The sequence below is a fragment of the Triturus cristatus genome, chromosome 3_2 (assembly GCF_964204655.1).
Source record: "Triturus cristatus chromosome 3_2, aTriCri1.1, whole genome shotgun sequence".
Lineage (NCBI taxonomy): Eukaryota > Metazoa > Chordata > Amphibia > Caudata > Salamandridae > Triturus > Triturus cristatus.
This window is the reverse complement of record NC_140584.1, coordinates 855,744,356-855,764,478: the sequence shown is the minus strand read 5'-3', so window position 1 is coordinate 855,764,478 and position 20,123 is coordinate 855,744,356. Positions and strand designations below refer to the sequence as shown.

The 20,123-nt window shown below is 47.7% G+C and overlaps 1 protein-coding gene across 1 annotated transcript in view; it reads right to left on the bottom strand.

Annotated features, from left to right (window-relative positions):
- TRAF4 (TNF receptor associated factor 4) overlaps positions 1-4,306 on the bottom strand; it is a 66,771-nt gene extending 62,465 nt beyond the window's left edge. Inside the window, exon 1 of the mRNA XM_085649142.1 lies at positions 3,551-4,306. Coding sequence (XP_085505268.1) covers positions 3,551-3,693 — 143 coding nt within the window. The 5' untranslated portion in view covers positions 3,694-4,306. The remainder of the gene's footprint in view (positions 1-3,550) is intronic.
- Between the last annotated feature and the right edge of the window lie 15,817 nt (positions 4,307-20,123).

The following is a 20,123-nucleotide window of genomic DNA, read 5'->3' as shown; positions in this document are numbered from 1 at the left end:
GAGCAGGGTCGGGTGGGCAGTGGTCCGAGGGCACTGCAGGAAGAGCCTGGCAGCAGCGGGGCGTGCTAGGGCCTGGTGGTCTGCACCATACTATGGGAGAAATACCCGGGGCCGCCGGGCGGGGGGTGGGAAGGGGCTCACGGTGCAAAGCTGGTAGTGTTGGATCGGACTTGAGGCAGCGCAGCATGAGGCATCAGCGGGGAGAGGCGGTGCCCGTGACACGGGCCACGGGTTGGGCAAGCAGCTGAGTCAGCCTCCGCCAGCCTAGCCCCGGGCAGCCGAAGACTTCCTGAGTGCCGGGGACTCTCGCTGGCGCTTTCTCCCGAACCGGACTCACAACAAATGTAAAGAATTATAGCATTTGTTTCCATGAAATTGAAGCAGTTACACAGCATCTGTACAGCTGGGCAAAGTTGTAGCGAAGCCTCCAGAAGTAAATCAAACATCATCAATATGACATGTAATATCGTAGAAATGTGCCGAGTCCCACTGACCCAGGGTACCCCCGTCCTGCTTTTGGGGTACGTTTTGGTTCGACGGTAATTTTACAAGTGGAAACGTGGAAAGGGGGAGGTGCGCTGGCAACAGGTGAGAGATGCTCCGTCAAGGACGAACCCTCAAACATCACACACACACACACACAAATAGTCTTGTCAGCGTCTTGTGGAGGAAAGTCTATTGGGTAACGGTGACACGGACCAATGCGCCTCAAAGCACTCATGCGCGGCGCTGCAGCAGATTAAGGGAGTTTGAAGGAGAGAGCTGTCCAGAGGTAGAGGATTAAAAAACATCCTTGGAGTAACTAAGAAATTGACAAGGCGGACGAGAAGACGGCACCACAGGTCAATACAGCCACAGGGGGCAGGTACAAAGCGTAGCATAGGAATCTAGTAAGGACACGGTAATAGGTGAAGGTTTAAAGGGCACCATTCTGAAGAGGGTCACTGGGCCGGTCACGTCAGACTGCCTGGCAGGACTTCAACGATGTGTGTATGGGGGAGGGAGAGAGGCGTTTGGAAACACAATGAAGTACAAGCAACTGGAAACGTGGGCTCATAGTACACAAACCGCCCTTTCACTGCTACCGCAGTCAGCAACTCCCCCCCCCCCCCAACACACTTTCGCGACCACCACTCCACAAAACCTCTAAACATACTTATTTTACACCCACCCCGCATATTTCACAGGTATTCACTGAACTAGGGCGGAATGGGGCCTCTACACCGCAGGAGCTGCGTTACGCCCTCCGACAGGGGGTGGGACACAGCACAAGACCGCCAATCAGCAGGCGTTCGATACCGAGAGAACGCGCATGCCTGTCCCCTGCAGCGGTCGACAATGGCAGCACCTCTTATAAATAAAACACTTAGTTTAACATCGCATTAAAGACAATGAATGGAGAACAACAAGTTGTTTCGCTATATTCATTCCATGTACAGATCTGGAAGTCACATAGAAAAGATGTCAGTTCTGGAGGCCTCATCTGAAGCGCTATGACCAGCTCTGGAGACCACACCGCTTGATTTTGCAACTAAAACGGCGTGTCCCGTTCTGAAGCCCCCCCCCCCCCCCCCTTCCTTCCCAAGTGTCCAGCCCTGGAATACCTTATCCAATGCCAGCCCCGGAGTACTGAACCAACCTGCCTCCGGCTCATATCTGCCAGAGGGCGGCCAGCCACAACCCAGCGTTGCACACAGTTCCTGGAGGCCACGCCGCCAAAGAAGGTACAGACACCTGTTAGTAACAATTCAGGGAAAGGGCGGAAACTGCAACATGACTATTGCACCGACGAGAGGGTCAAAATAATAAACTCGTGTGCACCGAAGTGATGCCGAGACAAAAACATGCATCAAGTAGAGGGGGGGGCTGCTGTAGTAACATATAATATGACACTAAGAGGCATCGGGTGAAGAGCAACAAACGGGAAATAAGGACATGCTAAAAACTGTGGACGACAAACGTATCCAAACATGGAGCCGACTGTCTCGAGAGCGCAGTAACCATTACTTCCCCGTCCCAAGTTTCACAGCAGAGCCGCCCCTCCCCCACCCAGACAAATGAGTAGCTCACTAATGCGTTAATGATCGGCAAATTGCTGCTCTCCATGTACAATGTAGCCTGTGTCTCCCCGCGACCCCCGCCCCCAGCTCACATCCTGTCCCGGGACTGTCATCTGAAAGCAATTGTACTTCACTGTACTCTGCTCCTGAGGCCCGAGCGGGCTCGGACACAGCTGCGGCTGGCCCCGGTGCTGCATAATGGAATGCAGATGGACGAGGTGCATCGGCAGAGCTATACTTTGCACTCAAGACTGGAATATCCAGGGCATGGAACCCGGAAGTCACGGTTAAGGCTCACAGGCAGAGTGATGTACGTGGAATCTAGTAATGAAATAACCCCAGGGCCTCTGGGGCAGGGTGGAGGTGCACTGGAGGGTCTATGCTGGGACATTGGAATGACGCGGCAGAGCAGACAAGGGATGGGGTCACAGGCAGATCTGTGTATAGGCTCCAGTACTTAGAAAAGGATGCTTGGGGGCAAAGATTGGGGTGCACTGGAGCGCAATGTTTGGTCGCCAGTGGCAATTGAAAGGTGAAAGGAGTCTGCAAGCACCTTGTGTGCGGCCAGCACAGCATTAGAGGGGGTAGGGTCGGGAAGAGGCCAGCACAGCATTAGAGGGGGTAGGGTCGGGAAGAGGGACAGTGCAAACGTGACTGAGGTACACTCTTACCGGAGCCTAGTCTCCAGTGCTCTGTTAAGAAGGAGCGCTCTGATCTGGGATTGGTAGAGCTGTGTATGGATACAGTTCTGGATAAAGACGCTGCAGGCTACAAAAGAGGTGCACTGGCAGAGCTGTGCATGACATCCAGAAAACAAAATCGGGTGGTCGGGTGGGGATAGGAACACACTGGGTGCACTTATATGAAGAACATGGGGGCATATTATCAAGGACAGCGTTAAAATTATCGCCGGTTTAGCGGCAGAAAGCGGTGATAATGGGCTTGATAATATGCCCTGGAGAATTCCAATAGAAGCCCATGTTCACACCAGAATAATTTTAACACTTAACACCGTCCTTGATAATATCCCCCGGGTGCGAGTATCCAGAGCGGAATAGCACGCCAATCTCTTATGAATGAGGGCGAATTGTTGAACTATTCCATACATTGTCAAGAGTAGTGACATATGTGCCTAGAATGCAATATTGCACGTTTGGGGCAGCTTGAAGGCCTCCTGCAGGTGTTTGTTGTAACCCCCTTGGAGCTGCTGTATGTCACGCCACGTGCATGGACATCTCTGCACCATCATACCCTGCCCACATGAATAAGTTGTCTGAGTGCATGAGGGCTGTCGCAACCATGCCCCTGTAGCCCTGTCCGTGCTGGAGGGGCACACACTTAAACCGAAAGCCTATGGATAGCTGAGTTAGCAGGGTATCAAAAACCCCTCCCCATATTCTGCAGGACCCCCACTGCTCTGTGACAGGGCTCGTCGCCACTCTTGCCCTCCACCACCTGTGAAAAATATAACAAAAACTGAGGGGTCTTACCTGAGGAACTCCTGCAGGCAGGTGTCACAGAAGCGGTGCCCACAGGTGGACACCTGCACGGGCTCGCGCATGGCCTTGGTGCACAGTGGGCACAGAAGCCGCCGCTTCGGCTTCTCCAGGAACTTGTAGTCATAGCCGGGCATCTTCGGGTGCGAGGGATGTCAGGGTGTGAGTCTTAGTGTTTTACAGTCACTCCTCGGGGGCTCGGTCCTCCCGAGGTCGCGTCCAGTCCTTTTGTCCCTGGGCTCCCCCTGCCCGGGTCCTTGCCTCTCCCAGCCCACGGGTTGAGGGGCTCTTCCTTCTTCAAAGGTCTCTCGCTCAGTCCCCGGGGTTATCCTCGCCTAGACCTGCAGCTGCTCCCGATGCACTGCCCTTGTTTCGGGGGCTCTGCCCAGCCTTCTTGTAGAGGGACTCTCTCCACTGCTCGTGCACCGGTCTCCTTCACCCCTCCTTGTCCCGGAGAGACCCCCACGGCCACAGCCCGCCTGTTTCGGGGCTCTCTGGCGACCCTCTCCGTCACAGGGCTGAGTCCTGACCCCTATGGCTGCAGGGATTCTCTCCACCAGGGCTCTGTTCCCAGCCCTCTGCTTCGGGTGTGCGTCCTACGGATTGGGGCACCCTCCCGGCCCTGTGCACAGCAGCCCCCTCCTCTCTCGGGGTGTCACTGGCAGCCCTCAGTTCCCCTCCTCCCTGTCGGTGCTCTCCTGCTCCGACCCCCCTGCACACAGCATTCACCGGCTCCAGTTCTCAGACTGAGCTCCCTTCCCTGTTCGGCTGCTGGAGATCCAGGACAGGAGCTGGCCCCGCCCCCTGGCACCCCCCTGGAGGACACACGGGCAGAGCGCTGGGTCCTAGCGCCCGCCGCACCCTTTGTCTGAATGGAGGGAAGATGCTGGCAATGTCACTGCACAAACAGGTAGAGCGCCGATTTCCAAAGCACGAATTCACAGTAATGAATGATGTCATACCCATGAATTTATTTTTGCATAATTAGTAGGTATAAAGTATGAATTACTGATTTCACCCAATGAAAGACCTGCGTTATTTATTAATACATCTTATATAAACGTACATGACGTGTGCGGTTATGTCATCATGTGCTATTTAGAAACTATTCGGTTTAATAGCATAACATCGCACATGCGTGCAAGTATATATATAGAAACACATCAAATAGCGGACGAGTAACAAACGGTGCGTTAAATTACGCAATTGTGTCGTTTGGTAAATCCTATTGCTATTGTTAATTGAGTGTTCTTGATTTTCTCAATAACAGTACCTATATTTATTTGTTTATTTGTTGTTATATAATGCAGTTTTATATAGCGCGGACTTTACCCAAAGGTGTCGGAGCGCTTTACAATAGAGCCAAGTACGTTCTATTAGGAGAATTACACACCAAGTACCAAATAAAATCAGGTTAATTAAAAAGGTAAAGAGAAAATAAGAGGTACAAGAAATAGGTTGATAAAATAGGTTAAAATGTATTAGGTTACTAATTATTTGCATTGCAAATGCTCACAGAAAGTTCTCGGTAGGCGCTATAATAAGGCGATATCACCTATTTTCAATGGTGTCACTTGAAGCGTTTGGCGTATACTCACTGCGCAGTGAAGCAGAGCGCCGACGCGGTAATAACACTAAGAGGCATATTTATAATAACTGGCGCATCCCTGCATATCAGCAGGGTTGCGCCACTGATTTTGCGCCCCAGCTCCGCCACCATGGATGCGCCGCATTTATAATGCGGCGCACCATGGGGCAAAAACGGCACAGATGCGTCACGCATCTGTGCCGTAAAAGTGGCGCATTGCTGGAGTTGCATCGCAAGCGCGACGCAGCTCCAGCAAGGCTCGGGTGTGCCCTATCCCTTACATGCTGCGTCAATCCTTATGCCTGTTTCAAGCAGGCGCAGGGTTTTGACGCAGCATGGGCTCAAAAGTGACTGAGTGAAATCTTGTAGATTTCACTCAGCCACTTTTAGGAGACGTTCCTGCGTCGGAACGCCCCCACCTGCCCGGGAACGCCTACATGTGGCGCAGGGCTTTACAACGTGACGCATCCCCCAGATGCGTCACGTTGTAAATACCCCGCACCATGGCGCAGGATTTGCGCCGCTGCTGCGTCACAAAAGTGACGCAACGGCGGCGTAAATGAGGCGCAAGTCAAACATAAATCTGCCCCTAAGTCCTCAGGAGGGTTGGGGAGGTCAAGGGTTCTGACTCACATCTTTCGTAAACGCATTTCACTTTATGTACATATACGACCTTTAAAGTGTGGCGCTGTAAATAAGATTTTGCGTTATATTTTAGTGCTAGGAAGGAGGGGTGGTGAGCAAAAACGTTGCTATTAATGGTGCAGGGGGTCCAGGGGGCGGCCACCAGAGGGGTGAGAAAGCCTCTGTGTCTGATTGTGACTGTCTTTCAAAACTTTACAGGAAGCTGATGTGGCCATTCAACTTTGTTTGCATAAAGCCCATGGTACCATTGCTACGCCTTTGAGATTGAGAAATGGGTGGCTGGGGGCACGGGACGATCAATGCAGTGTACCCCAACGTCAGCCCGGCTTGTCCCCCAAAGACCCCCCCCCCCTTCCACGTCTTATACCGGAAAGTAACAGCGACACCTTGAACAGCAGATGGAATCATGCAAGGGGTTTCAGCTCTATGGCCTGGGATGCACCTATGCATACGTTTTCAGCCCACAGAGCCTTCCGCTTGACTTCGATGGCTGCCCCCTGATAATTCAGACATACCTTGGATTTCAGTCTCGTGGCCTGTGATGCGTTTATGGGTAGAATTTCAGGCTCTGTTACTTGACACACGACTGGTATTGCAGCCACCATGGCTCAAAATATACTACACCTGTCATTTTAGCTTCCATGATCCGAGGCAGACTTTGGATTTCAGCCTCCAGGTCCTCTGACATGACCCAGGACCTGATGGCCCGAGACAAGTCAAAGTACCAGTCCCACATCACCTGCAACATCTGGATTTGAGCCACATGGTCTGAGACTTTCTGGGCATCCAGCCACCAAGATCTGTGCCAACATACCAGGGATGTCAGACCCTTATTCTGAGACATGTCTCGATTTCCAACCCCTTTACCACCATAACCTTCAGCATCATGTATCAGTCCACCTTTGCTGACCTAATCATGTCAGGTTTTTCACTCCCATGGCCTGCAGCATCATGGCTGACGTACCAGGACCCCGGGGTACTTGGAGTTTCCAGCTCAGTGGTCTAAGACTTGCTTGGGGTTTAGTCCCCCATACACTGCTATTACTTTGTACAACTCTTCGGGGTGGCCGCCGGCCCACGATGATGCATTTCTATGTGAGAGCGGCTCCCTCCATCTCCACCTCTCCTGCTCACCACATTGAGTTATGTTTCATTTTAAACATGCGGCTCAACGTAAAATGCTCTTTGTGCCATACTGGGCTAGAAGCTTCACCTGGCACAAGTCGAGCCATGGAAACTGGGCAACACATCAGTATCAACGCTCTTTTTTATGGATTGCACTGTGTGGGGGCAGTGTTGGAGGTGGTAATCTTAAATTACAGATAGGTCATTTCCAAATATATTAAACTTAGTTTTCTCAATACCTGCATCCACGTATGGGGGCTCTGATGAAATTTCATATGTATTTCACACCATTATGTCGATTTCTGGAGGTGGATGTCATTACCGCTACCCATTTCAGAGCGAAAGCATGTCTAAGTACCAGCGCCAAGAGAGCGTTTGGTGGATGTGCGCTCCATAAACTCCAGTAACATAACATAACATAACAAGCACACCATTGCATAGATTTGTAGGTGAACTAAGCTCAAATCACAGATGTTTGTTGTAACCATATCCTTTTAAGCGAGGTTTGAAGAAATTACTTTCAACAAGAAGATTTGATGTAATTGCATCTATTAGAAGAATGTGTGATGTAATTGTTCCCATAACTGGGACTTTTGTTGTCTCTTTATCAGTTTCAGAGAGACTGCATACTGATGTGTCCATTTCAGAGAGGTTTTCATTGGTCAAGTGCCAGTAAGATTGCTTACCTGTCACAAGTACCCCTCAGATCAGGGAGTCCCTGCCTATCTGGAATCTGCTTTTTTGAGATTTTTCTCTGAAGATATTTGATGCCAGGGGATTCTTAGGCCTCCTAGATGGGGATGGGTAAACTGGGTTCCCATGTTCGAGAGCCACCTATGCTATATACTGGAAAAAGACACCGCAGCACACTCAGTCACAAAACATACAAACGAGTACACACAAAAGGTACTATAATGCCATGATTGGTGACATGATACATCTCCGAAGACCTTTTCTTCGTGCACTTCACTAGTCCCCGAGGTGGTATTGTAGAAGCTTTGCACAAGCTACATACACCGTCTGCAGCAGTGATCCTATGTTAGAGGGAAAGTGATGACCTATAACTTTGACCACTTTAACCAATCGGCACCAAACGTCACTAAAATAATGTTTGGCTCACTCAGAAATCTATCCATTGTATTGTATTGTAATTGCACTTATATAGCGCTTACTACCCCTGACGAGGCGTCAAAGTGCTTTTTCGGCAAGTAGCCAGCTACTCCGGAAACCCATAAAGGATTAGTGGTGAATTAGTATAGTGAAATATGAAAGTGATTTGAGTGGTGGATATTACTCAGTTATTTGGAGTGAGAAGGATAGCAGAGGGATAGAAGAGCAAAAAAATCTTTGCATTTATATAGCGCTTGATACCCCTGATGTGGTGTTGAAGTGCTTTTTTGGCGAGTAGCACGCTACTCCGAAACCCATAAAGGATTAGTGTTGAGATTTGGCCTGTATGGCGGAGGATACATTAAATTCACAGATCTATTTATATAGCAAGCAGGGATGCCTGACTCCTGCCTCACCTTGGGGAAAGGAGTACCGGAAGGGGCTAGAGGCATTGGAAAGCGTGGCCACGACGGTTCCGCCCGCCCATCTGCGGTCACCTTAGACATAGCTACTACGCATGGCTAATTCCTAATTATTGAACACCTCTGATCCTAAGCCATTTCTTCTGAACCCAAGCCGGCACACCCAGATTGCTAGAAGATTGGTTACACGGCTGACGGCTCATGAACATCGATCACGTGGAGGAACGCGCGACCGCCATCTTTGTCCATGCTTGGATGGAGCTCGCTGCTATCTTTTTCCACGCCTGTCACTTTAACATTGTCCGCACTGTCATTTTTTGAGAGTTAGTACTGGCAAGGTGCAATTTCTTTTTAGCAGAGTTTTATATAGCGTGAACTTGACCCAAATCCAATCAGGTATCAGAGCGCTTTACATAGCACCAGTTACGTTACATGAGGACACACATTCATTTTTTGTTAGGCACGGGGAGATTAAATGATTTGCCCAGAATCACAGGAGGTTTGCGTTGTTACCGAGACTCGAACCCAGTTCCCAGGTCCAGCGCCCTAACCGTTAGGCCAACTCCTCTCCCCTAATTTCATTGGCAAGCTATCAACCCTGTACTGAGGCACCATGAAAACTTTGATCCACTGTAACATGAGCTAGTATAAAAAAAAACAACAGCCACCACGGAAAAACATGAACCCCAATTATCAGTAACAACATGAACAACAGTGAAAAATGCTTAAATCTCCATAAGAAATCATAAGCCATTCTGAAAACCACGAGCCTCGTTGGAAACTAAGGTCCACATTGAAAACCACGAGCCACCCGAGACCATAATCCGCAGTGAAAAACATGAGCCACTTTAAAAATCATAAACTTTAGTAAAAAAAAAAAAAAGCTACGTCGAAAACAGTAAGCCAACTTCAAAATCAAAAGTCTCCTTTCCAAACCAACCACGAGGCGCCTTGAAAACCACAAGCCTTTTTGAAAACCAATAGCCACAGTGAAAAACAACGAACCTGCCAGCGCCACGAAAAAAAAGCCAAACCAAGTATGCAAATCGCGAGCTACTTCTAAAACCCAAGTTACTGTAAAAAAGATAAGCCATTGTGAAAATCATAAGCCACAGTTAAAAACCACGAACCACCATGACAATCTACACCGCTGGGGAAACCACGAGCCACTGTGAAACCCATAAGCCACAGTGAAAATCATAAATCACTTTCATTATTATGAAGACGTCGAAAGGCCATTACGCCTAAAAAATGAACTCATTTGTGCAGTGACACTTTCGCTTCTAATTCATTATCGTGGGTGCTTTTATATCTCTCAGGTAGGTTTATTCTTTTGAGTTCCTCAACTGAGTACCATTAAATTGGGCGACAGTAAAATCCATTATAATGCCCATGTGCTGTTTGTGAATACAGTCACATCGGCGATAACTTAGTCCGTGGCTGGGCTAAGGGCACCCTCTGCTGGACCACTTTAGTAAGTACACTATGATAAACTCACATGAATTGATTGGGTACCAGCTGCTCTGTTAGATTATGGCACCGTGATAATAATATAGGACCAATTTAAGTAAAACACTGATAATGTAAATAAACATGACCTTTCGGGGCAACACGCATCTCTTCTTCAGACATAGGTATCATGAACTGTACAACAAAAAATAATAAACATTTCCATATTCACAAAGAAAATAGACACCTAGAGTAAACGGTAGAGAGTAAACTACTGGCTCTAGACAGTATACCCCTTTCCTTCCTTCAGTAGCATGGGATAGGTCGGAAGGGAAACAAAATGACCACAATGCACTGGGTTCCCCCAGAGTCAAGGAAGACCCACGCCCTCATCACAAGCAGATTGGACTACGGAAACGCTCTCTACGCCGGCATCAACAAGTATCTACTCCGCAAACTACAGACTATATAGAACACCGCGATTAATAATATAACAAACAAACACTCTCTGCCCAAAACGTATTTCGTTTCGTGCTAACAAGTCACCATAGTACAAAACATAGTCCTAAAAGCCAGAGAACCCTCCATATCATGATACATAAAGTTTCGTAGAAAAATATTTTATATTTATTTTCATTTTTCAATTAACCGGATGCAAAAAGGTAAAAAAGTGAACATCACAATAATCAGTAAACATCATCAGTCTCACACACACACATACCTTCAAACAACCAAACACCCACATACTTAGACAAACTCAGACAATCAAATCGTAGTTCATTGGGTCACAATAAGTGTATTCAAGATACTAACAGATACTAACAGGGTTCTTCCCCCGGTACATAAGCAATACAAATTTTAACATAGCAAAAATGATAAGCATTCAGGGAAAAAACTGACTCCTCAGATGTTCATATAATACAATATGCAAGTTCTTCTCTAGGAGGGAGATAGAAGTACAGGAGACACGGGGGTTCCAATGCTGGCGCGCGTTTCGGTGTCAAACCCGGATCTTGGTCACACCTTCATCAGGACGACAACAGGGCAGTGCGGGACTCATGAACAATGATATCTGAGAGTCACGGCCAGGACAGAATAGCCAATGGCAGAAGAGGCATGGAGAGAGCGGGAGATTAAGTGATTTGTCCAGAATCACAGGATGTTGAGCGTCCCTGCTGAGCCTCAAACCGGGTTCCCCAACTTCGAGGTCCACCACTCCAGCCGTTAGGCCACATTCTCTATGTCCTGGAGAAGCCCCCGCAACTGGCTACAAAACTCCAGCTGAGGCTTCCAGAAATAAATGTGAACAATGCAGGTATATGCGGCTACCAGTTCATTTCTAAGACTCACTAAACCTAATATTTCACAAGGGATTTAGAATACCAGCACAATACGATAAAGACTCACCTCTTCACCCTGGCATTTCGATAATCATATCCTCTCCACGACAGCCTCTCGTTTGACTTTTAGTCATGCTCGATCAGATGCCTAGGACCTCTTTGCTCCTCCGACCAGGCTCTCCTGGCTCCTACTCTTCCAGTTTTTGTCTTTGATCCAGAGTGGCTTTGAATTTCATGCTGCAATAGGACAGCAATTATGAATTTAGCAGAGTTTCCCTCTATTGGTACCAGGTGTGATAAAGCCTGCATCCTATGGAAACATTTTAGAGGGACAAAATTGCCAGAATTGATCTTGTGTAACAGGCCGGTAAATACAGGGACCTGCAGATTTTGGTGTGGCAATCACCAAAACCATCAGGCTATACTCCATTTTTGGGCCACACTCCGAATATGTCCTGTTTATCACATCCAATGATTTCGGAAGCTTGAGGTTTCAGATTTTATCTGGTATGAACATTTTTGGATGCCGCTCAGGCCTTTACCATGCAGGCATTGTCTTCATGTTGGGTAGATATGTCAGAGTGGATTATCTCTGGGCTCTATCACTTACAGCTGGTTGACCCATGGTTGCCATCACTGGTTTTCGCATGTGTACTCTAACATTAGTCACCACTCCCTCCTATCATCTCCATATTCCAAACATTCTGAGGCCTTTGCACGATGCTTAGTAGCACTTTACAAAACTCCAAAATAAAGTAAGGTCAAAATAAAAGTGCATTTCATGAGCTGGGTATAAGAACATGAATTGATACGGTTCTATGGGAAAGGGGAAACCTCACTCTATTGATTATTTGTTTCTGTAACACAAACTGCTCCAAATCTCCAAATCATGCTCCTAGAACAGGGCACAGTGAGGTCTCCAGAACTGGGCACAACACTCCAGATATGATGTCTAGGAGAGCTTACAATACTCCAAATGAAACCTCTGGATCTGGCCCAAATATTGCAAACGACATTCAAAGAACATGAGACAATACTAGTCTCCAAATCAAGTCATCAAAACTTGACATGTCGCTCTTCAGGACATTTTCCGAAATTGCTATAATACTCCAAAGGAAGCCTCCAGAACAAGACAAAGTAGTCCTGATGGGGTCCCAAGAACTGGGCACAATAGTTTGGGTGGGACCTGAAGAACCAGTGTGGCTTCACTGGCCATTTCTCAGGGTGAGGATGAATACTGGACACAATACTCCAAATTAAGCATCCAGAAATAGTCACCATACTCTAGATGGGGCCCAAGCACTAGACACACTACTCAGAGATGAACATTTAAATAATGGGTTCAGATTGCTCTATGAAGACTCCAGAACGGGAGCACATTTCTCCAAATAAAGCCTCCTTATAGGGCCACAGTACTCCCAAGGATGCCTCCAGAATAGGACGCAGTACTTGTCTCCAGATTAGGTCTTCAAGCCTGGCCATAAATCTCCTGATGATGGTTTTAGAAATGGCCACAATACTCCAAATTAAACCCGTAGAAGTAGACACAGTGCTCCGATGTGACCTTTGAACTGGACTAACTACTCCAAGTGTGGTCCCCAGATTTGGACACAGTGCCGCAGGTGTGGTCCCAGTGACCCTTTCTCAAGGCTTCCAGTGCTGCACACAGTATTCCAAGTGAACTTTCTGGAAATAAACACAATATGTAAATGATACCTGAAGAACCGGACACTTTTACAGATAAAACCTTCTGAAGTGGACAGAACTCCAGAAGAGGCCTTACTAATGATGGGCACATGGATGAGGCAACCTCGTTTAGTCAGGCGTGTGCACCCCATCAGATCTCCCGATCATACGTACCTCACCATGTTTCACCACTTGGGGTCAAGTGGGCCGAAGAAGGGCCACCCAGTTAGTTATGAGTTGAGTCCGATGGTGCGAGCAAGCCACAACCCTAGAGCTCAGGCCTGAAGGTTCCAAGGGCAGCGGGATGCAAAGAGCTGTTGGAGCAGAGCTGGACCGACCTGACTACACAGGTGTGGGGTGATTACCCTCAGATCAGCCCCTCCTCCCAAAAAAACATCAGGCGACAAGGCTAGGGCGCTCAGTCCCAGACTGGGCCCAACCTGGATCGGCGACTCGATCAAGGCAGAGTCCGTTGCATGCCAGGCTCGACATTAAGAGGACGTTAGGGTTGGGGCAGACTCAGTTACCTACCGAACCAAACTACAATAGGTTGTTAGGGTTGGGACGGAGCCAAGACCTTGCAGGCGCTGACAGGGAAACCCTGGAAGATGAGAAAGATTGGAAATAAGAAGTCTATGTAAGTGTACCACCAAAGTCACGAGGGGATGGACGGAGTCAGCACGTGCTGCTGACTTGCTTCTGAAAACCTATCAGAGCAGGGCCAGTCGCCTGTCAAGCACGGGTATTTGACAACCTTTTGGGACGGAATGAGCCAATCACATGCCAGGTTACAGAGAATGGGGGGGATGTCCTGGCAGCCCTGCAGATGTAAACACCAGCTATGCCTGGGCCAGAAACATGCTTATGCCAGGCACGAAGTCAGTCACTTGTCAAACTTCCTTCTGACAGCTGACTGACTGTGACCCAAAACCTGCCTGTCCTTTGAAGGCCCAGACCACCCAACAACACCTCCCATATTATCAACCATCCAGTGCCCCCGCCCAACACGCCGTCCCTCCCTGTGCACTGAAGTGTGAATCCACCCGTACGCTTTGCCAAGGTCACACCCACCGGGCCTTGTACAAACCTCAACTTTTCCCAGGGTCTGTCTTTGTTCTCAGTCCCTTCTGCTGGGCTCCCAGCTGTTCCAATAACAACAAGGCATTCTGGGTGTCAGCTCGTGTTAGCACAACACTGCTGTCTCAGCGGGGAGGGGAATTCACACCGTTAACAAGGCCTGTCAGGGCACCCCATGGGGTTACGTGTTCCCTCCAACACCACCTTTTGCTTCCACACATTTTAATTTAGTTTGAAATCTTGACACATTTTCACTACTGTGTTTAAAATAACACGTTAGACACAATAGACGTTATTTAGGACCATCTTGTGAACCAAAGCAACTTCATAAACATATAAAAAAAATGCATACACAAAAAAAGCGCAGCAATGATAATTATTCACAGAAAATAGAATTGATTTTTCTTCCGAAAGATGTTCTGCTCTTGTTCACACAGGTATGTGGCTGGTCACTTTGGTGCAGACTGGAAAGCTGACCCGGGGCACTTCCTTTTCAGACAACAGCGGTAGGGTGACCAGATTTTGAGAACCAAAACATGTGAGAAATAAAAATAGGACTAAAGCCTTTGGTCTCACTTTTAAATCTGATTTGTCCCGGTTATTGCATAGTCTTGTAAATATGTACCTATATGAAAATATATACAGTAGACTTTTAAACGTGTTTGCGCACACACAATATATATGTGTGTGTGTGTGTGTGTGTGTATGTATATATATATATATTCACTGAAAAAACCATAGGTTTCACACATGTTATAGTTAGCTGTAGATTTTACTGATAAAAAGCCAATGAAATTCCCCCGTTATAGTTACTGTAGGCAACTATAACTCACGCGACCGTAATCCTCTGCTGATGCTAATACTGTATTTAGACACTTATTTGCCCATGTCTTCTTCCATTAAATTTTAGCTATACATATATTACAAATATCTTTTTTCATAAAGACACATATGTCATCAGCAGAGGATTACGGTCGCGTGAGTTATAGTTGCCTACAGTAACTATAACGGGGGAATTTCATTGGTTTTTTATCAGTAAAATCTACAGCTAACTATAACATGTGTGAAACCTATGGTTTTTTCAGTGAATTTGCAAGGTTTTTTAAATGCTAATTCCTAACTATAACGTGTGTGAAACCTATGGTTTTTTCAGTGAATTTAAACGGTTTTTAAAATGCTAACTTACTTTACGCCATTCGTGGCGTGCGCGCCCAGTTAACGCAGTTCGTTCCGTGCGCGCACGGTGCGCGAAGTGAGCACGCGGTGCGCTTCGGGCACCATTTGCACATGGGGTGGGGAGAGTATGGATACTTTTTAAAAAAAAAAAAAATTTTACCGTACGCGTACGGTAAGCGTAATCGGCGATTTTTCGAAAAAAAAAAAAATTTTTTTTGGCCTTGTGGGTTGTTTGGGGGCCCGTATATCATTGCTGGGTGATTATTATCTCAATATACTGCCCCTTTACACATTTTCAATTATGCTGCCACACTCTGAGTGCGAGAGAGAAAATGGCGGCCACCGCTTCCTGGTTTCGGCCGATTCGAATGTTTACTAAGATCTAAGAGCCAATCAGAATCGCGCTCGCGCACGTCACCGTACGCGTACGGTAAGCGCACCGTAAGCGCACCGTAAGCTGGCTCAGATATATATATTGATTTAAAGGCTATTTTCTCAGAATCTACTGAACAGATTTACACCAAACCTACGAAAGGCACTTCCTTGACCTGAGGACTACCTCTCTGCCAAATTTCAAGTAATTCTGTTCAGCCGTTCGGGCTGTAGCTGTGTCTAAAGGTCCTATGGAAAAATGCATGGGAAAAACGCGTTTTGGGACCCCCCTTTTATCTCAGCCCCCGCTTGACGAATCCCCCCGAGACTTTCAGGGTAGGAGCGGAGCGTAGCGCCCCACCTATTTTGAAAAATTCACGAGGATTCGTTGACCGGCGCAAAAGTTATTCAAAATAGAATGTTGCGGATTTCCTATGGAAACGTGGTCCTAACTATAACTACCTACTGGCGACCGCCAGTAGGTAATATACATACATTTACAATACTACATTTACTTAACATTATCTATGGCAGGACCCCCAACCTTTGCTCTTCTCCCCACCCTTTCTCCACTCTGTTGGGAGCATGTAGCCAAACTCCACCTGTGCTGCCTGAGGGAAACTGAATAAATAGCTTAATTTTGCATTCTTCTGAAGCGCCAGTGTAAGGAGATCATGCCCTCCGATTCTCCTTAAAACTGCAATTACCTTACCTTTGTCGCAAAAACCAGGACTTTTATTCAAAATAAAGAAATCTGTCGGGACACCCCACTGAAAACCGACGTCTGTTCACCCTAAACAGCGGGCCCCTACTTGCCTGGATCTGGACAACGCTCCTGAAGAGTTGCCTGTAATCGTCGCGATATATCGTGGCTGCCTGTCCTCCATTTTGTACCTTGTGTTACGATTCACTCATGTTTTGGCTCTGGGAGAGCGCCCCCTTCCTTTGCTAAGTCAGCACCTCTGCATCATACATGTATTAGATAATGGCAACTCTTGGGCGCCTTGAATACAGTGGCGAGAATCTTTCGAATGCCTGGTCTGCCTGGTCTCTGAGGGTTAATGGGGTTTGAAGGGGGTTGAGGGGAGAGGGTTTGCATTGCGGCCAGGATAGGACCAGATCCAGCGAATAAAGATTACGTTTTCTTATTGTTTTGATGTGGCAGAAACTCTCTTTCTTTCAGCGCAGGACGTGACAAGGTGCACTCCCTTCTTCCGGTTGTCTCCCTTGATGGGTTTCGCGCAATAACCACTCCACACCGACTAGCTAGCGTAAAAGGCCATTTATTAGGACAGGGTTGACACCAAATATAACAATAACATCAACAACTCCAAACAATCCCCCCCAACCTCATGTCTTCCATTCCTCCATTCACTCCCACACTCCAACTACTCAGTCCCACATCACCCATCGACCTCTTCACTTATTCCATTCGCTTCGTCACTTCTCTTTCCAACCTCTTCCAGCATCTCCAGCCATCGCACTCCTGCATGACTTACCCCCACCTTGCACCTGTGTCCCCCTCCCCGGAAGGGTGAGTATGCCCGTCATGGACTTCCCCCCTCTCAAATACCGCCAACATGCCACTTCAACCCGTCCTAAACTGGCACGCTGTAACAAATACCCCCGCTTTACCACTCCCGAAGCAAGTAGGGTGGGCGGGTGGTCAAACTTTCTAACTCCCTATCCTGACGGCGCTGGGAGGCAGGAAGAGGAAGAGCTTCCTCCCCTGCCCCCTTTTATACCTGCCTAGCTCCCACCCCCTCCCACTATCTAACCCCACCCTGTCCCGTGGTATCGCGCGAATACCCAGGGGGAAGACTGGTCTGCCGACCTTGCTTCCCCCGGAGCCGGCACTGTTCACATCGTGTAGATTTGAAATTGGAGCTCTGGGCCTGTATGGGATTGCTTCTGCCAACAGTGCTCGGAATGGAAATCTAGAAGCACGAGTGTACACTGTTCCCTACATGGAAAAAGAATGCAAAACCCATATTCCTTTTATTCCAGCATAGTTTATAATATACCCAGGTTGGAATAAAAAACAATCCATAAAGTCATGTACTTCTTTTACTCATTAGATAGCATCGTTCATATACAATAATATACCCAAATAATTTAACAACACATTTACAATTTATAACAAGCATTGGCATAGTCAGTGGGTCTCGCCTTTGAGGCGTTATAAGTGTTTAGACAGAGCTATTGGCTTTGTTAGCGTTTTTAATATGTGTTGTAGAGCATTGTGAATGTTGTGCAGCATGTTGAAAATGTATAAGTTATAATAAACACAGTGTTATAACTATTTCTGTCAGTGGGAGGGAGAGAGGGGAAGAGTGAAGGGGCGGGTGAGGAGCCAGTGAAGGGAGATAAATTGCAGCAATAAGAAACAATACACAGCCTGTTTCCTGTAGAGCCGTCTGTTGGAAGTGTGGGAGGGGTGGTGGGTCTGCCTCCTGTTACAGTGGCGGTACAGGTGTGCTTCCTGTCTGGGCAGCATAGGGGCACAAATGTTGCTGCTGATGATTTAAAAACTAACAAATAGTATAATAAAGGGCAATAATGTCAATGCCAAAGTTGGTAGGAATAATAATAATTAATAATATTGTTATACTATCACAGCAGCTTGTGGCAGAGGAGTTTGTCCCTCGGTGGACAGGACACGCCTTGTAAGGAAAGCTGCAAGGTCTAGCACCTTGGTGCTTCTGTCAGGGCGCTTTATAATCCAGCTTATGGCGGTGGGGTCTGTCCCTCGGCTGGGGTGGAGGGGATGCACCTTGTAAGAAAAGCTGCGAGGTCCAGTGAGTTCACAACTGCTAACATCGGACACCTGGGCATCTGTGTGTGAAATTTGTTTATTAAACAGAAAACAAGAGAACCATGTGGGTGTGATGGAGGGGGCACGTGCAGTGGGGTGAAGGAAGCACTCTCCACAGCTGTGCACTGTGCAGTGGGGTGAAAGGAGGCACACACCACAGCTGTGCAATGTGCAGTAAGGTGAAAGGAAGCATGCACTACAGCTGTGCAATGGGGTGAAAGGAAGCACACACCACATATGTGCACTGTGCAGTGTTGTGAAAGGAAGCACGCGCCACTACTGTGCAGAGGGGTGAAAGGAAGCACTCGCCACAGCTGTGCACTGTGCAGAGATGTCAAAGGTAGCACGCACCACATGTGCGCAGAGGTGTGAAAAGAAGCCCGCACCACGGTGATGAAAAAAACGCGAATGTTAATAGGTGTGGTCAATTTTTAAGCTGTGTTCGGGGCAATGGGGGAAAGGATGCATGCACCACAGCTGTGCACTGTGCAGAGATGTGAAAGGTAGCACGCACCACAGCTGCGCAGAGGCATTATTTAGCATCCGGTGCCAGCAAGCGCGCACCAAAAGCAAGTGATAATAATTAAGTGCCCATGTGCGCACCGGCAGACACCGGCTCAAATTAAGCCCCCAGTAAGGGCCTGCGTTACGCCCCTGGATCGAGCGAGCACCAAAAGCAATGTGGGGAAAGGAGACACACAGACCACAGCTGTGCCCTATGCTGAGATGTCAAAGGTAGCACGCACCACAGCTGCGTAGAGGTGTAAAAGGAAGCACGCACCACGGTGGTGAAAAAACGCTAATGTTAAAAGGTGCGGTCAATTTTTAAGATGGTACCGAAAAAGAGGCAACTAAAGAGGCCAACTATAGAGTACAGCAACTGTTTTGACGATAACATACTAATGCAAAGATAACAGTGCAGGAGGAGAGTGTTGACATAGATGAAATGCGAGTGCTGGAAAAAGAAGCGCACACTCTTGTGACGGTGGTGTCTGTCCCTTGGCCGGGATGGAGGGGACGCATCTTGTTAGTATCTTATTGTCATGAATGCGGGTGCTGGAAAAGAAGCACGCACTCTTGTGGTGGTGGGGTCTGTCCCTTGGCCGGGGTGGAGGGGACGCGCCTTGTAAGGAAAGCTGCACGGTCTTGAAATGAAGCATGATCCACAACAGATGGCACGCTGCGTGCCGCTGCTCCCTCCCGACAGCTAAACGCTGTGGGAGTAAACATTTTCAGAAAAGGTGGGACATGCACCCGCCTTTGGCCAATTGCGTGCTTTCATTTTTGAAAGCCACACGCAAAGGCCAATAGCATGTGTGGAAAATCGAACATCACACGCACGAGTTTGCAGAAAGTCTGAAGTGATTCCAAGAGGCCTTCTCCTAGGGGAGCGCATGCGCGCTGCGCTAGGCTCGACCTAAAAACACATATTGATTACAGAAAGCCCACCCCATATGTCCAAATATTTTCAATTTAATTAATTTCAATAGAAGAAAATGTTTTCTTGTTTTTCTTTTTGATTTCCTTAAACCATTTTCTATTCTTTCGTAAATTTGCGATACCCAGAGCCCTCCTTTGCTAAGAAAGTGCCCTGGGCAAACACAATTTGGGGCCATTCCTTGTCCTTTTCCCCCCTGATGTCTTCAATCGCTCCTTTAAGCCCTACAAATATAAGGAGTTACTTAGGAAGGAGCTACATCTTTCATTTATGCAGTGCATGGATGCAAAGATCAGGCACCGGCATCCCAGAACAAAAATAAGT